Source organism: Rhineura floridana, chromosome 9 (genome assembly GCF_030035675.1).
Source record: "Rhineura floridana isolate rRhiFlo1 chromosome 9, rRhiFlo1.hap2, whole genome shotgun sequence".
NCBI lineage: Eukaryota > Metazoa > Chordata > Lepidosauria > Squamata > Rhineuridae > Rhineura > Rhineura floridana.
In genome coordinates, this window is record NC_084488.1 from 8,141,396 (window position 1) to 8,158,007 (window position 16,612).

The 16,612-nt window shown below is 39.6% G+C and overlaps 1 protein-coding gene and 1 pseudogene across 1 annotated transcript in view; one reads left to right on the forward strand and one right to left on the reverse strand.

Moving 5' to 3' along the window:
• The first annotated feature begins 595 nt into the window (after positions 1–595).
• The window catches only part of NCAPG (non-SMC condensin I complex subunit G), a 65,333-nt gene continuing 49,316 nt past the window's right edge, over positions 596–16,612 (forward strand). Inside the window, exons 1-3 of the mRNA XM_061584151.1 lie at positions 596–787; positions 2,690–2,799; positions 15,876–16,085. Coding sequence (XP_061440135.1) covers positions 2,692–2,799; positions 15,876–16,085 — 318 coding nt within the window. The 5' untranslated portion in view covers positions 596–787; positions 2,690–2,691. The remainder of the gene's footprint in view (positions 788–2,689; positions 2,800–15,875; positions 16,086–16,612) is intronic.
• LOC133364633 (5S ribosomal RNA) lies at positions 14,852–14,970 on the reverse strand (annotated as a pseudogene).

A 16,612-nucleotide genomic window follows, 5' to 3' on the forward strand; every position in this document is an offset into this window, starting at 1 on the left:
AAAAGTGAGATAAAGACTACAACTCCCATCAGCCCCAGCCATCATGGCCACTGGATTGGGCTGATGGGAGTTGTAGTTCAAAAAAAGTAACTTTTCCAAGCTCTGCAAAGATTCAAGGCCCAGTTCTTAGGACTCCAAACGGGTGGGAAAGCCTCCAGTCTCAAGCCCTTGACAGGTGCTGCCAGTCAGGGAGAGCAGCATTAAACACTTTTAATTAGGAGTACACATTATTTTATCAACTGTGTGTGTTTTTGTCCTGCACTCCTACAATTTTATAGCAGCGTTTCCTAACAAACAATCCGAAAAGACAACGAAGAGCACGTTAAAGACTAACAATGGTATAGTCGTTCGTGGACTTTTTCCATCATAAATTTGTGAGAAAACTACGCAGTATTCTTGCTTTTTGCTATAACCGACTAACACGACTGAGCCTCTGGGCATCTGAAAAGCACCGCTAACACCGCGAGGAAACTTTTTCAGAGAAGCGCCCCACGGAAACCGATGAGGATGACGCGCCTTGAAAACACTCGTTCCCAGGCTACGCCAACTCCGCCTCCCTTTCCCTGCCTGCCCGGAATTCATAGCATTAACCACGCCCCTTAGCCGTTCTTCGCTAGTGAGTCCTTCTCCCGCCAGAATCTCGCGAGATTTGTAACCGAAAAAGCGAACCCTTCGAGGACATCTGCAATTTGAAGGCAACGGCGGGAAGAGGAAGGCGCGGAGTGCAGCGCTGTGGTTTCCGCGTAAAACGGGCGCGTTTGGCTTCTTGTGACTTTCTAGCATTCAGGTGAGGTGAGGAGTCTTTTGGGTGCTTGCGGGCGCGAGGGGGCGGGCCTTCGTAGTCCCCCTCCTCGCACCGTTCAAGCTTCAAGGGGGTGGTGGATTTTTTGGTGACAGCCGATCTAGTTCTCTTCCTGCTGCTGAAAATGGTTTAGTTGACTATGCATTTGGCAGGGGTACCTTGGGGTGTGTCTACCAAAGCTCAGTGATAAGAGTACATGCTGTGCGAGCCAAAGATTCAGAGCTTGGAAAAGTTACTTTTTTTGAACTACAACTCCCATCAGCCCCAGCCACCATGGCCACTGGATTGGGCTGATGGGAGTTGTAGTTCAAAAAAAGTAACTTTTCCAAGCTCTGCAAAGATTCAAGGCCCAGTTCTTAGGACTCCAAACGGGTGGGAAAGCCTCCAGTCTTAAGCCCTTGACAGGTGCTGCCAGTCAGGGAGGCAATATTTTAGAAGGACAAATAGTCTGACCAGTGATAATGCAGTTTCTTCTTGTATATTTGTTCTTTGGTATTAATATGTGTAGTATTAGTGGCTCTTTGAAAATTACCATCTTCTGAAGCAAGGGGACAAGATCTTTTTTCTGTCAAGGAATGCATTCCCTGTGGGTGGGAAGAAAACCAGTGTTTGGTATGGTGATCCTTTTCTCGTTAGGCCTCCCCCATTGACTGCTGAGGGAGGGACCAATAATTCTTACCCTAGATCTGGACTGATCATTTGCAGAAGGCTTTTGAAATCTGGCTGTGGAAAGGCCACCTGTGCCCTAAAGAAACAAGAAAGCTTGCCCTAAAAGACAGTTTTTAAATAATGTAAATATTTATTTATTTATTTATTTATTGAAGTAATTTATAAGCCACGCTTTTCACGGAAGTATATCAAGGCAGCTTTCAACATACAAAGACACAATAAAATTTAAAAACCAATAAAAATAACTAAAAACTATACTAAAAGTATCATTAAATACTGCATTGATTGGGAAAAAATCAAGTTAAAAGGCCTGTCTAAACAGTTTAGTTTTCAAGAGATGCCTGAAAGAAAGGAGGAATGGTTCCTGCTGAATCTCTATAGGTAGGGAGTTCCACAGGGCAGGGCCTGCCACACTAAAGGCTCAGTCCCTCATGGGGGCCAGCGGAACCTCAGGCATGAAGAACCACCAAAAGTGCCCCATCAGAAGATTTCAGTGATCGAGATGGAACATAGGGAATTGGGTGGTTGTTAAGGTATTTTGGGCCCCAGTTGTTTAAGGCTTTGTGAATTAACAGAAGTACCTTGAATCAGACCCCACAGCAAATTGGCAACCAGTGCAACTTTTACAGCAGCAGGGAAACATGTTGCCAGTAATCTGGTCCTGTAAGTAGCCTAGCTGCTGCATTCTGCACTAGTTGCAGCTTCTGGACCAGATACAAGGGCAGCCCCACATAAAGCGCATTACAGTAATAGAGTCTTGCGGCTACCCATGAATAGACCACTGTTGTCAGGATATCATGGTCCAAGAATGGTTGCATTTGGTGTACCAGCCAAAGCTGGCAGAAAGCACTCCTAAATAAAGAGCCATGTGGGTTTTTAATATATTCCATCTGAGACTGCTGAAGGTGGTTCTTTTGGGGTTTATCACTCTGATGTTGTTTGTTAGCTGCTATGGAGATCTTGATGGAAAGGCAGAGTATAAACCTAAAAATGAAATAATTCAGAACTAGCTCTCATATAAGATGAATAATAAAAGGTTTGTATTAGGTAATGCAGGTACAAACTTGTGAAGACAAGTACTAATTGAAAAACTTTGAAAAACACTGGTATCTAGGCATAACAGTAAAAGCATGGTGATGCCAACAACTAGTGAATGTTTTTGTTCCATGGATGTTACAAGATTCAGTTATGTTTTTTAAATTACCTATCTCTTTGCAGCTATGAAAGGGGTAAAGATGCTCCATATTAAAGAGGCTTTTGAACAAGCTCAAAAACCTCATCAGAATCAGGCAAAGCTAGTGACAGCATTGAAGCACACATACAATGAGGTAAGTCTCATTTATGTATTTCATTCTTTGTGACTTGAGTCCTCAGAGTGGCTCACATTCATAAAATACTCATTTGTAAAACACATTCATAAAATTAATAACATTTATTTATTTATTATTTGATTTATATCCTCCCAGCAGGAGCCCAGGGCTGCAAACAAAAGCACTAAACACACTTTAAAACATCATAAAAGCAGACTTTAAAATACATTAAAACAAAACATCTTAAAAACATTTTTTTAAAAAGCTTTCAAAACATATTTTTTTAAAAAAAGGTTAAACATTTTTTTTAAAGGGTTAAAACATTACAAAGCAGTTTCAACACAGACACAGACTGGGACAAGGTCTCAACTTAAAAGGCTTGTTGAAAGAGGAAGGTCTTCAATAGGTGTCAAAAAGATGACAGAGATGGCGCCTGTCTAATATTTAAGTGAAGGGAATTCCACAGGGTAAGTGCTGCCACACTAAAGGTCCATTTCCTATGTTGTGCAGAATGGACCTCCTGATAAGATGGTATCTGTAGGAGGCCCTCACCTGCAGAGCACAGTGATCAATTGGGTATATAAGGGATAAGACGGTCTTTCATGTATCCTGGTCCCAAGCTGTATAGGGCTTTGTACACCAAAACCAGAACCTTGAACTTGTCCTGGTAGCAAATAGGCAGCCAGTGCAATTCTTTTAGCAACGGGGTGACATGTTGGCGATACCCTGCTCCAGTGAGCAGTCTTGCTGTTGCATTTTGCACCAGCTACAGCTTCCGGACCAACCTCAAGGGCAGCCCCACATAGAGCGCATTACAGTAATCCAGCCTGGAGATTATCAGTGCATGGACAACAGTGGCCAAGCTATCCCGCTCCAGAAGTGGCCACAGCTGTCTTACCAGCCAAAGCTGGTAAAAGGCACTCCTAGCCACGGAGGTCACCTGGGCCTCTAGTGACAAAGATGGATCCAGGAACACCCCCAGACTATGGACCTGCTCTTTTAGAGGAAGTACGACCCCATCCAAAGCAGGCAACTAACCAATTATCTGAACTTGGGAACCACCAACCCACAGCGCTTCCATCTTGCTAGGATTCAGACTCAGTTTATTGGCCCTCACCCAACCCACCACTGAGTCCAGGCAGCAGTCCGAGGCGTGCACGGCCTCTCCCGATTCAGATGTTACAGAGAAATACAGCTGGGTATCGTCAGCGTACTGCTGACACCTTGCCCCAAATCTCCTGATGACTGCTCCCATGGGCTTCATATAGATGTTAAACAGCATGGGGGACAAGATGGTACCCTGAGGCACCCCACCCCACAACTGCCAGGGGGCTGAAAGACAATCGCCCAATGCTATTCTCTGAAAATGACCTTGGAGATGGGACTGGAACCACTGTAAAATAGTGCCTCCAATACCCAGAAGGATACTATGGTCAATGGTATCAAAAGCCACTGAGAGATCAAGTAAGAGTAACAGGGTCGCACTCCCCCTATCCTCCTACCTATAAAGGTCATCCATCAAGGCGACCAAGGCCGATTCAGTCCCATAACCAGGCCTGAACCCAGACTGGAATGGATCAAGATAATCTGTTTCATCCAAGAGTATTTGCAATTGCTGCACCACAACCCTCTCAGTCACCTTCCCTAAGAAGGGGGTACAGTAGGGCCCCACTCATACGGCAGGTTATGTTCCAGGACCTAGGTGAACAGCGAAAACCACCAGAAAGTGGGGCCCTACTGTATTCCAGCCGCTGTGCTCCAGTTGACAGCGATCAGCTGTAGCGTGCAAGCTTCCTGAGCTACAGCTGATTGCTGTCAGCTGGAGTGCAGCAGCTGGAGCTCCCCGTGCTACAGCGGGGTGCCAAAAAGCAGGGCCCTACTGTATTTGTGAATGGTTGGTAATTGCCGCAAATCAATGGGTCCAGGGTGGGCTTTTTCAGGAGCAATCGTATCACCGCCTCTTTCAGGTGGGGACTACTCTCTCCTGCAATGATACATTGACCACAACCTGGATCTGCTCAGTCAAACCCCCTCAGCAAGCTTTTATAAGCCAAGAAGGGCAAGCATCTAGAGGACACGTTGCTGGCAGCATCATTGCAAGGACCTTGTCTAAGTGATCAGGCTGCATCAACTGAAACTGTTCTCAAGAAGTTGCAACAGACATTGCACTGGACACCTCATTGGGGACTACAGTAGATGCGGATGGGGCATCAAGACTGCTACGGGGCATCAAGACTGCTACGGAGGGGACTTCCGGGAAGTGGTGCTGGCTGGTGGTTGTCTCTGAGGGAGCTCTGCCTCAGAGGAAGCTTTTTCCAGGTTAAAAGCCAGCCAAGAGGAATCTTGGACTGGCTCAAATGTTCTCCAAGGTATAGGAGAACCGATCAGATCTCCCACAAGACTTCGTTGAGCTGTCGGCGGCTGGAATTGATCAGGAAATTCCTGAGATAAGAAGGCAAGCCGATCGGCTGAAGACGGAGTCTGGACTTCCACGCAAGCTGCACTGGGATAAAGCGAAGCGTTTTTTCTTTTTAAAACGTTCTTAACCAGCGAGCCCACTTCTACCTAAATCTTATCATTCGGCTTACATTACTGCAATAAAAGGGATTTGTTTATGAATCAGCAACTGAGAAACCTGGGTGAGTCATACCTTTTCTCTTTTAAATATAATTAAGGAAGAAAGAAAATATAAACAACTTATATACTTTTTTTACGACAAAAAGCTGGCTTGAATATGGAGTTATAAAGTTTAAAAACGGATGAGAGGCAATTATTATATTTTGGACTAATTTTCTCTTTGGACTATTTCTTTTTGGATAAATCCGCTGCTCGTATATGCTAATAACTGTTTAGTCTTGGCAACAGAATTGTTTTGCATTCTTGGATGCAGATAAGAACTGCTGGCTGGATTTCAATAATAGGCCTGGAATATTAACTCTTTTTTCGGTGGAGAGAAAAAAGAAAAGAAATAGATTGCCTCTAGGTTCTGAAATAGTGATTAATATTAGAAATTAAAGGCTTCTTTTTGAAAATGGCAACTAAAAAAACAACCAAGGGGCGAAGAGGTTCTATTGATACACAGGAAGAGGATATACCCCCAGAAATGTTTAAAAAAATAATGGAAGGGATCAATGCTATGAAACAGGAAATGAATGAAATGAAAACTGAATTGACAGATATAAGAGACTATATTAAAACACAAGTGGATGAGATTAAAGGGACAATTGGGCAAATAAAGGAGGATGCAAAAAATACTAAAGAAAAGGTACAAACCTTGGAGAATAGAACAGATATACTAAATCTGGAATTAGAAAAAAAATTTGGACTATTTAGCTATGACTGAAATGAGAAATAAAGAGCATTGTTTGAGATTCCGTGCAATCCCAGAGGAAACAGGTGAAGACATTAGAGACAAAATTGTTAATGCTTTAGTAAAATTTCTGGACTTGAATGAAGATAGGATGGAATTTGAAATAGACAAAGTTTATAGAATTAACTCCAGATATGCAACAATGAAAAAAATTCCAAGAGATGTGCTTGTTCACTTCGTAAAGAAAACGACCAGAGATATGGTTTTACAGCAACACTTTAAATATACCTTTAAAATTGATGGTAAGGAAATACTGGTGATGAAGGAAATTCCTATTAGACTTTTACGTAAGAGAAAAGAATATGCTTTCCTTACAGAAAAACTTAAGCAATGCAAAATTCAATTTAGGTGGGACGTTCCAGAAGGAGTGATTTTTACATTCAGACAACAGAAATATAGATTGAATACGGTTCAAAAAGCAAGGGACTTCTTGAGAAAAGCTTCAAAAGATATGGAAGAAGATAAACTCAAAGATATGGATACAGTTCCTGGGAAACAAAGTCAACAAGGATACGCAGAGGAGGGGAAGGAAGATGATGGATCAAAAGGAGCATCAGGCAAATTTTAAAATACACGCTTAACGATGGATTACAAATACCTAACTTGGAATATAAATGGAGCCAACACGGCGCAGAAGAGAAAGAAAGTGTTTCATTATTTGAAAAAATTAAAATTGGATATAATTTGTCTACAAGAAACTCATATTCAGAAGAAAGATTCTAAATATTTGATTTGTAAAAATTTGGGTGAAGAATTTATTTCAGCTGGACCAAAAAAAAAAAAATGGAGTTGTTCTCTATATTAACCCACAATTGCTTCCTAAATTGGTATTATTGGACGATAGTGGTAGATTTGTGGGGGTTGAAATTACTTTACAAGGTACAAACATTTTGATAGTGGGTATTTATGCCCCCAATGAAGATAAAACAAGGTTTTATACAGGACTTATGGAAAAATTGTCAGAGTTTTCATATGAGCATTGGTGTGTCATGGGTGACTGGAATGGGGTAATCTCACCAAAAATTGATAGGCTTTCTGAAAAAAATATCAAAGAGACACAAGGTAAATTACCGAAGATTTGTTTTGAACTCATGGAACATCTAGAATTGGTGGATACCTGGAGATATATAAATGATAATGCAAAGGAATTTACTTATTTTTCAGAAAGACATAAAACATTTTCGAGGATTGATATGATTTGGATGTCAAAAATTTTAGCGAAGGATATTTTTAAAATGGATATATTACCAAAAACTTTTTCGGACCATAATCCTGTGATATTAACTTTAAAAAAAAAAAATCTTGGATTTAGATGGAGACTAAATGAATCTTTATTACAGAATGATAAAGTAGTACAAGAATGTAAGAAGAAATTAAAGGAGTTCTTTGAATATAATTTACATAAAGGAACAAGTGAAAATATTGTTTGGGATACAAGTAAGGCATTTATGAGGGGATACTTTATTAAATGTAATTCTGAATTAAAAAAAAAGAAACAACAGAAAATGCAATTAATTTTGGAAGAAATAAAACAAAAAGAGGAAGAATTGAAGAAGAATCCAGCTAAAGTTTCTATTGTAAATCAAATTAAAATGTTACAGAAGCAAGTATCAATGTTGACAGTTAGAGAAATTGAAAGGAAATTAAATTTTGCTAAACAAAGGACTTTTGAATTTGCAAATAAACCTGGGAAATGGTTAGCATATAAATTAAGAAAAGAACGTCAAAAAAATATTATTTTAAAGATACAAGAAGGAGATGAGACGCTGACAGACAATGTAAAAATCAAAAAGATTTTTCATCAATATTACTCAACATTGTATAAGTGTCAAGAAATTCCATCTGAAAAAATAGAAGAGTATTTATTTAAACAGAATTTGCCTAAAATTACAGATTTTCAGAGACAAGTTATTAATGGCCCTATTACGTCAAGAGAGATATCTGAAGCTATAAATAAAATTAAATTAGGAAAGGCACCAGGACCAGATGGGCTATCTGCAATGTATTATAAATGTTTGGAGGAAGAACTCCTGCTACCTTTACAGTCTACAATGAATTTTATTTTGCAAGAGGGAAAGATACCGGATAGTTGGAAAAATGCTAATATAACATTAATACCTAAAGAGGACCAAGATTTAACTAAAACAAAAAATTATCGGCCAATATCTCTACTGAACAATGACTATAAAATTTTTACAATGATTTTGGCTGAAAGATTGAAAATAATATTGCAACAATTTATTCAGGAAGATCAATCAGGGTTTTTACCTAAAAGACAATTACGTGACAACGTCAGGAATGTTTTGAATGTGTTGGAATATTTAGAACAACGAAATGATAAACAAGCAGCTCTGATTTTTTTAGATGCTGAAAAAGCATTTGATAATTTGAATTGGAAATTTATGTTCCAGGTTTTGGAGCAAATGGATTTTGGAGACAACTTTATAAAATGGATCAGATCGATTTATACATCACAGAAGGCCCAGATAATTGTTAATGGAGACTTAACGGATTCATGTGAAATACAAAAGGGTACAAGACAGGGATGTCCATTATCTCCCCTTTTATTTATTCTGGTTTTAGAAGTGCTGCTTAGAGATATAAGGCAAGATAAAAGGATTTCGGGATTAAAAATAAAAAAAGAAGAATATAAATTGAGAGCATTTGCTGATGATTTGATAATTGTACTAGAAAACCCTTTGGAAGGAATTCATATACTGATGGACAAATTAAAAGAATTTGGACCTTTAGCAGGATTTAAGATCAACAATCAAAAAACAAAGATGTTGGTGAAAAATTTAACTTTAAGGGAACAGAAAGAGTTAATGGACAAGACAGATTTTACAATAGAAAAAAAGTTGAAATATCTAGGCATCATCATGACAAATAAAAACTCAAAGTTGTTTCACAATAATTACGAAAAATTATGGACAGAGATTAAGAAAGATTTGCTAAGATGGGATAAACTACAACTGTCATTAATGGGTAGAATATCTGTGATAAAAATGAATGTATTACCGAGAATGATGTTTTTGTTTCAAACAATACCTGTAATATCCTCTGATTTACCTTTTAAACAATGGCAAAAAGATATTTCTAAATTTGTATGGCAAGGAAAAAAACCAAGAGTTAAATTTAAATTACTTCAAGACGCTAAAGAAAGAGGAGGACTGGGATTACCAAATTTGAGACTTTATTTTGCTGCCTGCTGTTTAGTCTGGATAAAGGAATGGATCTTATTGAGGAATAAAAGACTATTGGATTTGGAGGGCCACAATTTGAAGTGGGGATGGCATGGATATCTATGGTATGACAAAGTAAAAGTAAATGTAGACTTTAATAATCATTTTATAAGACGTCCTCTGTTGAAAATATGGAATAGATACAAACCAAGGTTTTATTCGAAAATACCATTATGTGTCTCAAGTCAAGAAGCGTTTTATAGAAGAGAAATGTCTGGAAAAGAGAAATGGTTAACTTATCAAGAACTATTAGAAAATGTACATGGAGAACACATAATGAAAGAGAGAGAACAATTGATAAAGGAAGGATATAGTTTTCATTGGTTTGCCTATTTACAATTGCTAGAAAGATATAAAATGGACAAGAAAATGTATGGGTTTGAAATAAATAAATCTGATTTTGAAATAGGTTTGTGTACAAATGATGAAAACATAATTGCAAAAATGTATAAACTTTTATTGAAAATGGATATGGAGGAAGAACAAGTAAAAGAGTGCATGGTAAAGTGGGCAAAAAATTTTGGTCATAACATACAAATGGATCAATGGGAAAATATGTGGAAAAAAGGTTTGAAATTTACATTATGTTATAATCTTAAAGAAAACTTTTATAAAATGATGTACCGTTGGTACATGACTCCAGAAAAGCTGTCAAAAATGTATAGTAATGTCTCTAATGTTTGTTGGAAATGTAAACAACAAGAAGGATCTTTTTATCATATGTGGTGGTCATGTAAAAAGGCAAAATTATTCTGGGCACAGATAGGCAGGAAGATGCAAAAAATTTTAAAAATAAATATTCAGTCAAAACCAGAATTTTTTTTATTGGGCTTTATGGATAAACAAATAGAAAAGAAATATGGAAGAATAATATTATATATGATTACGGCAGCAAGATTATTATATGCACAAAAGTGGAAAATGGATTCAATACCAACAATGGAAGAATGGCTATTGAAATTAATGGACTTAGTAGAAATGGATAAATTGACGTGTTTACTTAGAGAAAAATCGACAGATACATTCCTTAAGGATTGGAAGCCTCTCTTAGACTTTTTGTCGAAAGATCAAAATAAAATGATGATACTGGGATTTGATGATTAATTAAGACAGCTTATGGAGAAAAGGGATTTTGTATGTATATATATTAAGGGACAGGTTTGATGTATATTATATACTTATAGCTGATCTGTGACAAATCGGAAGTCAACCATTTTATTTTCATTTTTTGTTGTAATATTGTTATGTTTTTTCTTACTTTGTTTTGTTTGTTTTTGGAAAAATTTGAATAAAAATTATATAAAAAAAAAAAAAAAAGACTGCTACGGAGGTGAGCAACTTTACCCTCAAAGTGCCTTGCAAACAATTCATAGTGGGGCTCTGAAGTGTCTAAAACTCCATTTTCTGGAGTTGATGTCAACAGACCCCTGACAATACAGAAAAGCTCCACTGTATGGCTACTTGAGGATGCAATGGAGGCAGAGAAGTGGGCCTTCTTCGCCACTCTCACTGCCACACAGTAGGCATTGTTATGTTTTACTCGTGCCTGATCAGCCTCACAGGACTTCTTTCACCACTTGCGCTCTAGCCATCGTCTAGCCTGTTTCATTGCCCTTAGCTCACTGGTGTACCAAGGGACATACCAGGCTCCACCAATGCAGAGAGGCTCTTGGGGCAATCATGTCAAGAGCCTGCCGCGTCTTGCTGTTCCACAGTGTGACAAGGGCTTCAACAACACTTGCTCTATCTACTGGGAACTCCCCAGGGCATTCAGGAATCCAGTGGATTCCATTAGTCTCTGTGGGTGGACCATCTTAATCTGTCCACTACCCCTGCAGGGAAGGATCGGAGCCATAAGTCTAAACTTCACCAGGAAGTGGTCTGACCATGACAATTGGGTGACATCCACCCCCTCTATCTCCAGACCATCCCTTCCTCCATCTGGAGCAAAAACCAAGTCAAGGGTGTGCCCTGTCCTATGTGTCTGGACGGTGACAACTTGAGACAGCCCCATAGTCATCATGGAGGCCATGAAGTGTATTGTGTACCGATCTGGCGTTAAACAGCAATACACACAGGCCAGTGGACACAGCAGATGAGCAACGAGGAACGCATCCATGAGAGGAGTGGGAGAAAGGAACAAGGTATAGATAGCCTTGCCCTTCTCCTCTATGGTAATTCACCACCTCCCCGTGGCTATATTTCCCTCTACCCATGATCACTGAAATTGGTGGTGTCACCCATATTTCTCCTTACTAAGACTCCTACTAAACACCTGATATGGACTCAACGAGAGCCCACCAACAAAATCTATGTGAGCGAATTATCCCCGTAGGCCATTGTGAGAATTGGGAACAGTCAATATTTTTTAGACAGGGCACATCCACTCCCCCCTTTTTCACACCCAGGAAGGGCCAGCCTTCAGCCAGTTACAGACCCTCACTCTGAAGGCATCTGGCGACTTTCTCCTATCATTCAGTTCACTGCACAGGCTCTCACCCTGGGGGGCAGGAACTACACATGAGCCATACACCCTCCGCACTACCAATCTCTTCTAGATTGGTTAGAAAAAAGAAAGAAAGAAAGAAAGAAAGAAAGAAATAGAAGAGGGTAGTGCCCTTGCCCTCGGGACTTCCTAAGGGGCTCCCCAAGGGACAGACCTGCCACCCAAGAGCAGCTGGGCTTGTATGCTTCCTGACCCAGCCAGGAGCTGATGCAAGAGGCTGCAAGATTTTCTATTGAAAACCTTACACTTTAAATATTAAAACTATACAAGAAATACTTCAGGAAAGATATTGGTGGAAGTAAATGTGGGCATATTCAATAGCAGGCATGTGATGGTACCTTTGCCTGCCTGCCTCTATCCAGGAAATAAATAAAGCTAATTATTTCCGTAGGTAGTTGCAAGTATTGAGGTATGTAGATTGGTCAATGTTGTGTTCTCCAGATGTTATTGGACTACAACTCCTGTTATCTCTGACCATTGGCCATGCTGCCTGGGCCTGATGGGAGTGGAAGTCCAGCAACATCTGGAGGGCACCATGTTGCCTACCTGGTTTAATGATGTGTTTTGCCACAATAAACACAGTTCAAATGCTTCTTGTTATCTCACTCAGCACACCTTACAGAACCATGGTGGGGTAGACTCTTTGCCACTGCATTAGACGAGGAGAGGGGGAGGCTGAAAGAGACCTCCCCAAGGACACTGTCATGCCTTTATCTGTTCACCCCCTCACCTCCTCTTTTTCTGTAGCAGCAAATGAGGGGGGCACTTTATTTATTTCTCCCCAAATACACTTTTGTATAACAATGCTGCTTTATTTCCTTAGCCCTTGCCAGGTTTACAGGCAAGCCTCACTCCCCTGTGCCTCTTTGTACAGGAATACCCTGCTATACAGACCTTCACTTTACAGACACTCGCGAGTACGGACATATTTAAAGTAGCACCATCCCCCTGTTTAAGTATGCTCGCTTCTCAAGAACGGACACCTAACGGCATGACGCCACCGCCCGATTAGTTTCCAACTACAAACTTTTCCTTAAAATAAGGCCTACTGTGTTTATTTTAGTTATAAATGCGTTATTTACATCAGTCATGCCCGTATATGATGATTGCAGTGCAGTATATGCATCGATAAGTGAAAAAAGGTAGTGCTTCACTTTAAGTACATTTTTGGTTTACGTGCTTGCTCTGGACTCATTGCGTACGTTAATGTGGGGTATTCCTGTATCTTTTCTTAAGATCACAGCTATGGGCTTGCTTCCTTAACTTGCTATCGTATTCTGAGGTAATTTCGCTGCCACCGTGTGATACTGTATCACAACCCTTGTTTATATTTATATCAATCCTCATATGCATTATAGTAGCTGGCCAAATAACCAGGCATGTTTTGAACCGGTGATTTATTAAATAACAGATTTGAATATAAATATTTGTGCTTAGGTCCTTAAGCGTGTGGTTACAAATAAACATTCTTTACTTCTGGATGAAGTAATTCATTCAATTGCTCTATTAACACCAATAATATTATCCTGCCTAACTACCCACACTACAACCCTCTTCTTTCCAAGTCAAATCCGCATCTGATATTCAGCTGCCAAACACTTAAATACAAAACTCTCAACTCCCATTCACTCAACCAATCACAAATCAGCCTGCACCAACATTCTATCTCACTCATTCGCCCCTTCCAACACTCACCACTTACCTTAATTATTCTGATAAAACCCACTTACCATAAATAACATAATACAAATGCATACAACATTTTAACATAAAATTGTGGAACATCACAGTCACCTACTGAGTTTATGACAGAGGTGATATTTGAACTGGGGTCCTAGCTTGCAAGTCAGTCTATAAAAGTTAGTGGCTCACAAAAATATTAGTGCAACTGGCCATACGTATCAATGATAGTCATCTGTGGGTGGCAAGGTGAATTGAAAGAAGAACTAAGTCTTCCATTTTCCAAAGGTTTTCTGAAGTTGATCACCTTTATTTTGTTCATTACATTTACATCTTGTTTTCTGTCATGGAACTTTGAAGACACCATACATGTAGTTTCAATGTTGTTGCCCATCCAGGCACTGACCAGACCCATACTTGCTTAATTTCAACAAGGTGGTGGTCTTGTGCCTTCAGATCATACCCTGGCCGTAGCTACCATATGAACAACTATTTAAAAGCCTGCTCTTGGCCTCTATTATACCAGTTCTCAAGAAGAGGTGATGATGGAAGAAACCTTTTAGAAATAGTTGACAGTAAGATCTGCACGAATCTGACAGCTCCTACTGGGACGAAGGGCAGGGTATAAATCTAATAAATAAATAATAAATAAATAAAATTGTCCACTTCTAGGAGTTAGGCTGTTTTGTCCTTGGATAGCTATTATATTACCGGATTTCTGGTTCTGAATTGTTCTTCACATTTCTATCCTAAACATTTATGTTGTTAGTTGCTTGCAATCTCAATTTAAAGGCATTTCTTGTTTTAAATTATGTGGGTCATGATCTCAGTAATTTTAGTTTGCAATATAGACTTTAAAAGATTCCCAGTTTTCAGATTCTAGAGCCTGCTGAATTTTGCATCACTCTGTTTGGTAATTTTGTGTGTTTAATCGGGTATTCAACAGCTCACAAAGTATTCTAAAAGCTAAGAAACTTTCCAAGCATTTATTGGAAAAATAGTAGCTAATCTTTTGTATTCCAGTAAAATCTAAACAATTTGAAATTCAAACATTATTACTATTTATTCAGTTTCTATCCTGCATTTCTAATGGAGTACACAAGCAGATCAAACATTCAGTTTGATTATATGAAACTAAATTCAGAAGTAAATGTCGTTATATACCTTCAAGTCGATTATGACTTATGGCGACCCTATGAATCTTTTTGGATATATTCATAGGGTTTTCATGGTAAGAGGTATTCAGAGGTGGTTTATCATTGCCTTCCTCTAAGGCTACGGTACCCGGTATTCCCAGGCAGTCCCTCATCCAAGTACTAACCAGGCCTGACCCTGCTTAGCTTCCAAGATCAGAAGAGATCGGGCATGTTCAGAGCAGTATGGCTGTAGTCAGAAGTAAATAGGAAACATTAAATCAGTCTTTTAAGGGAAATTATATTGTGATAAGTTGCTAGGCTATTGATGTCACATGCAGCATCTAGTTACAATATAGATTGTCATAGTATATGTTTATAGTACATACTTACAGCCTTCTCAAGTCATAATACAGGACTAGAAAAATATTTCAAAGCCATAGGCATCACATCTTCATATATTAAGAAGCCAGTATCACATTTTAGGGGTCAACCCTGCATTGCCCTGCACAGTATCTCAGTTTTCAAGGCTTAAGGCACAATCCAACTGCTATTTACACTGGGCTGAGAGGAGCTGGATTTGGCAAATCCCTGGCTGAGCCAGCTCAGCCTGGGCTCCACTGGGGAAGCCCAGCCTGGCGGAAGGGGAAGTGGCACAAGGCCAGAAAAAGGGGTGTTCTGGGTACATGTCAGAGGATGGGCCGTGGTGGGGTGACTTAGGCCACATCTTACTTTTGCTTGGAGCGCTCCTGCAGGTCCGATCTAGGCCCAAGTATAAGAAAATAATTACAGTGGAAATCAATGGAGAGTGCTTACTCTCTGGTAGGGGTATTCATGACAGCTGGCTTTTACTTTCCGGTCCCCGCACACAACTTCCGGCTGAGCTCACGTTCAGCCAGCCAGGATGCTCCCAAATGGCAATTGGATGCCCTGGAGCTTCCCGCCAGCACCCCTTCCCCCAGCTTCCCATGAGTTGGATTGCTCTGCCCTTTGGATTTTTCAAGCCCTGTCCAAAGAACAGTACTCAGTGGGAAAGATGCTGCTGCATAATGAGAGGATTGTTAACATGTCTGGGTTGGCTGTTTCTTAACAAAGGTCTGTTCTACCATTGTTTAATTGTGTTAATGAAATTGTATTGCTCGTTATGTGACTCTTGCTTCTAGTTGCAGGACAAAATCTGTTTTCACGAGGAATTTGTTCGTTACCTTAAGTATGCCATGATAATCTACAAAAGAGAACCCTCAGTAGAACAAGTGATAAATTTTGTGGCCAAGTTTGTTGGTTCTTTTTATGAGCTAGAAAAAGATGATACTGAAGAAGAGGAGGAAGTGGAGAATTCTCTTCTGAATTACTTGTTCAACTTTCTGCTTGAGGTACCATAACAATAGTGCAATGGTTAAAAACTCGTACTGGATACATGAAACTCCTTTTTATAATATCTAATGGACACAATATCAATCTGCATAGAAATTGAGTATGTGTTCCTAAGCTATTTTCTTAATGGTGAGGTAGAATATTAAGCTATTCTGGGTAAATCACCTTAAATGCATGAGCTGTGTTATCTGTCTTGTTCTTAATGACAAAAAGCAGTGAGGAGAAATGGGGTTACCTGTTGAGAAATTTGTGCTGCTGATTATCATTCACCTAGGCCAGAATTCCTGAAGTGCAGCAACCGGGGACATTTGATATAGCCACTGAGGCTCCAGTTTGCTCATTTGACTTGTATGTGTTACGGTTGAACTTGCAGTCCACATTCCTGTTCTGTGGCCTTGCTGAAGACCAGTTTGAGAATTGCTCTTAAGCACTGCAGTTCTTGTTTTGGGCCAGCGTTACCCATGCTTAAGTGGGAGCAAATATCATTTTAATGAATAAATCAGTAATTAAAGATTAAGGCTGACCC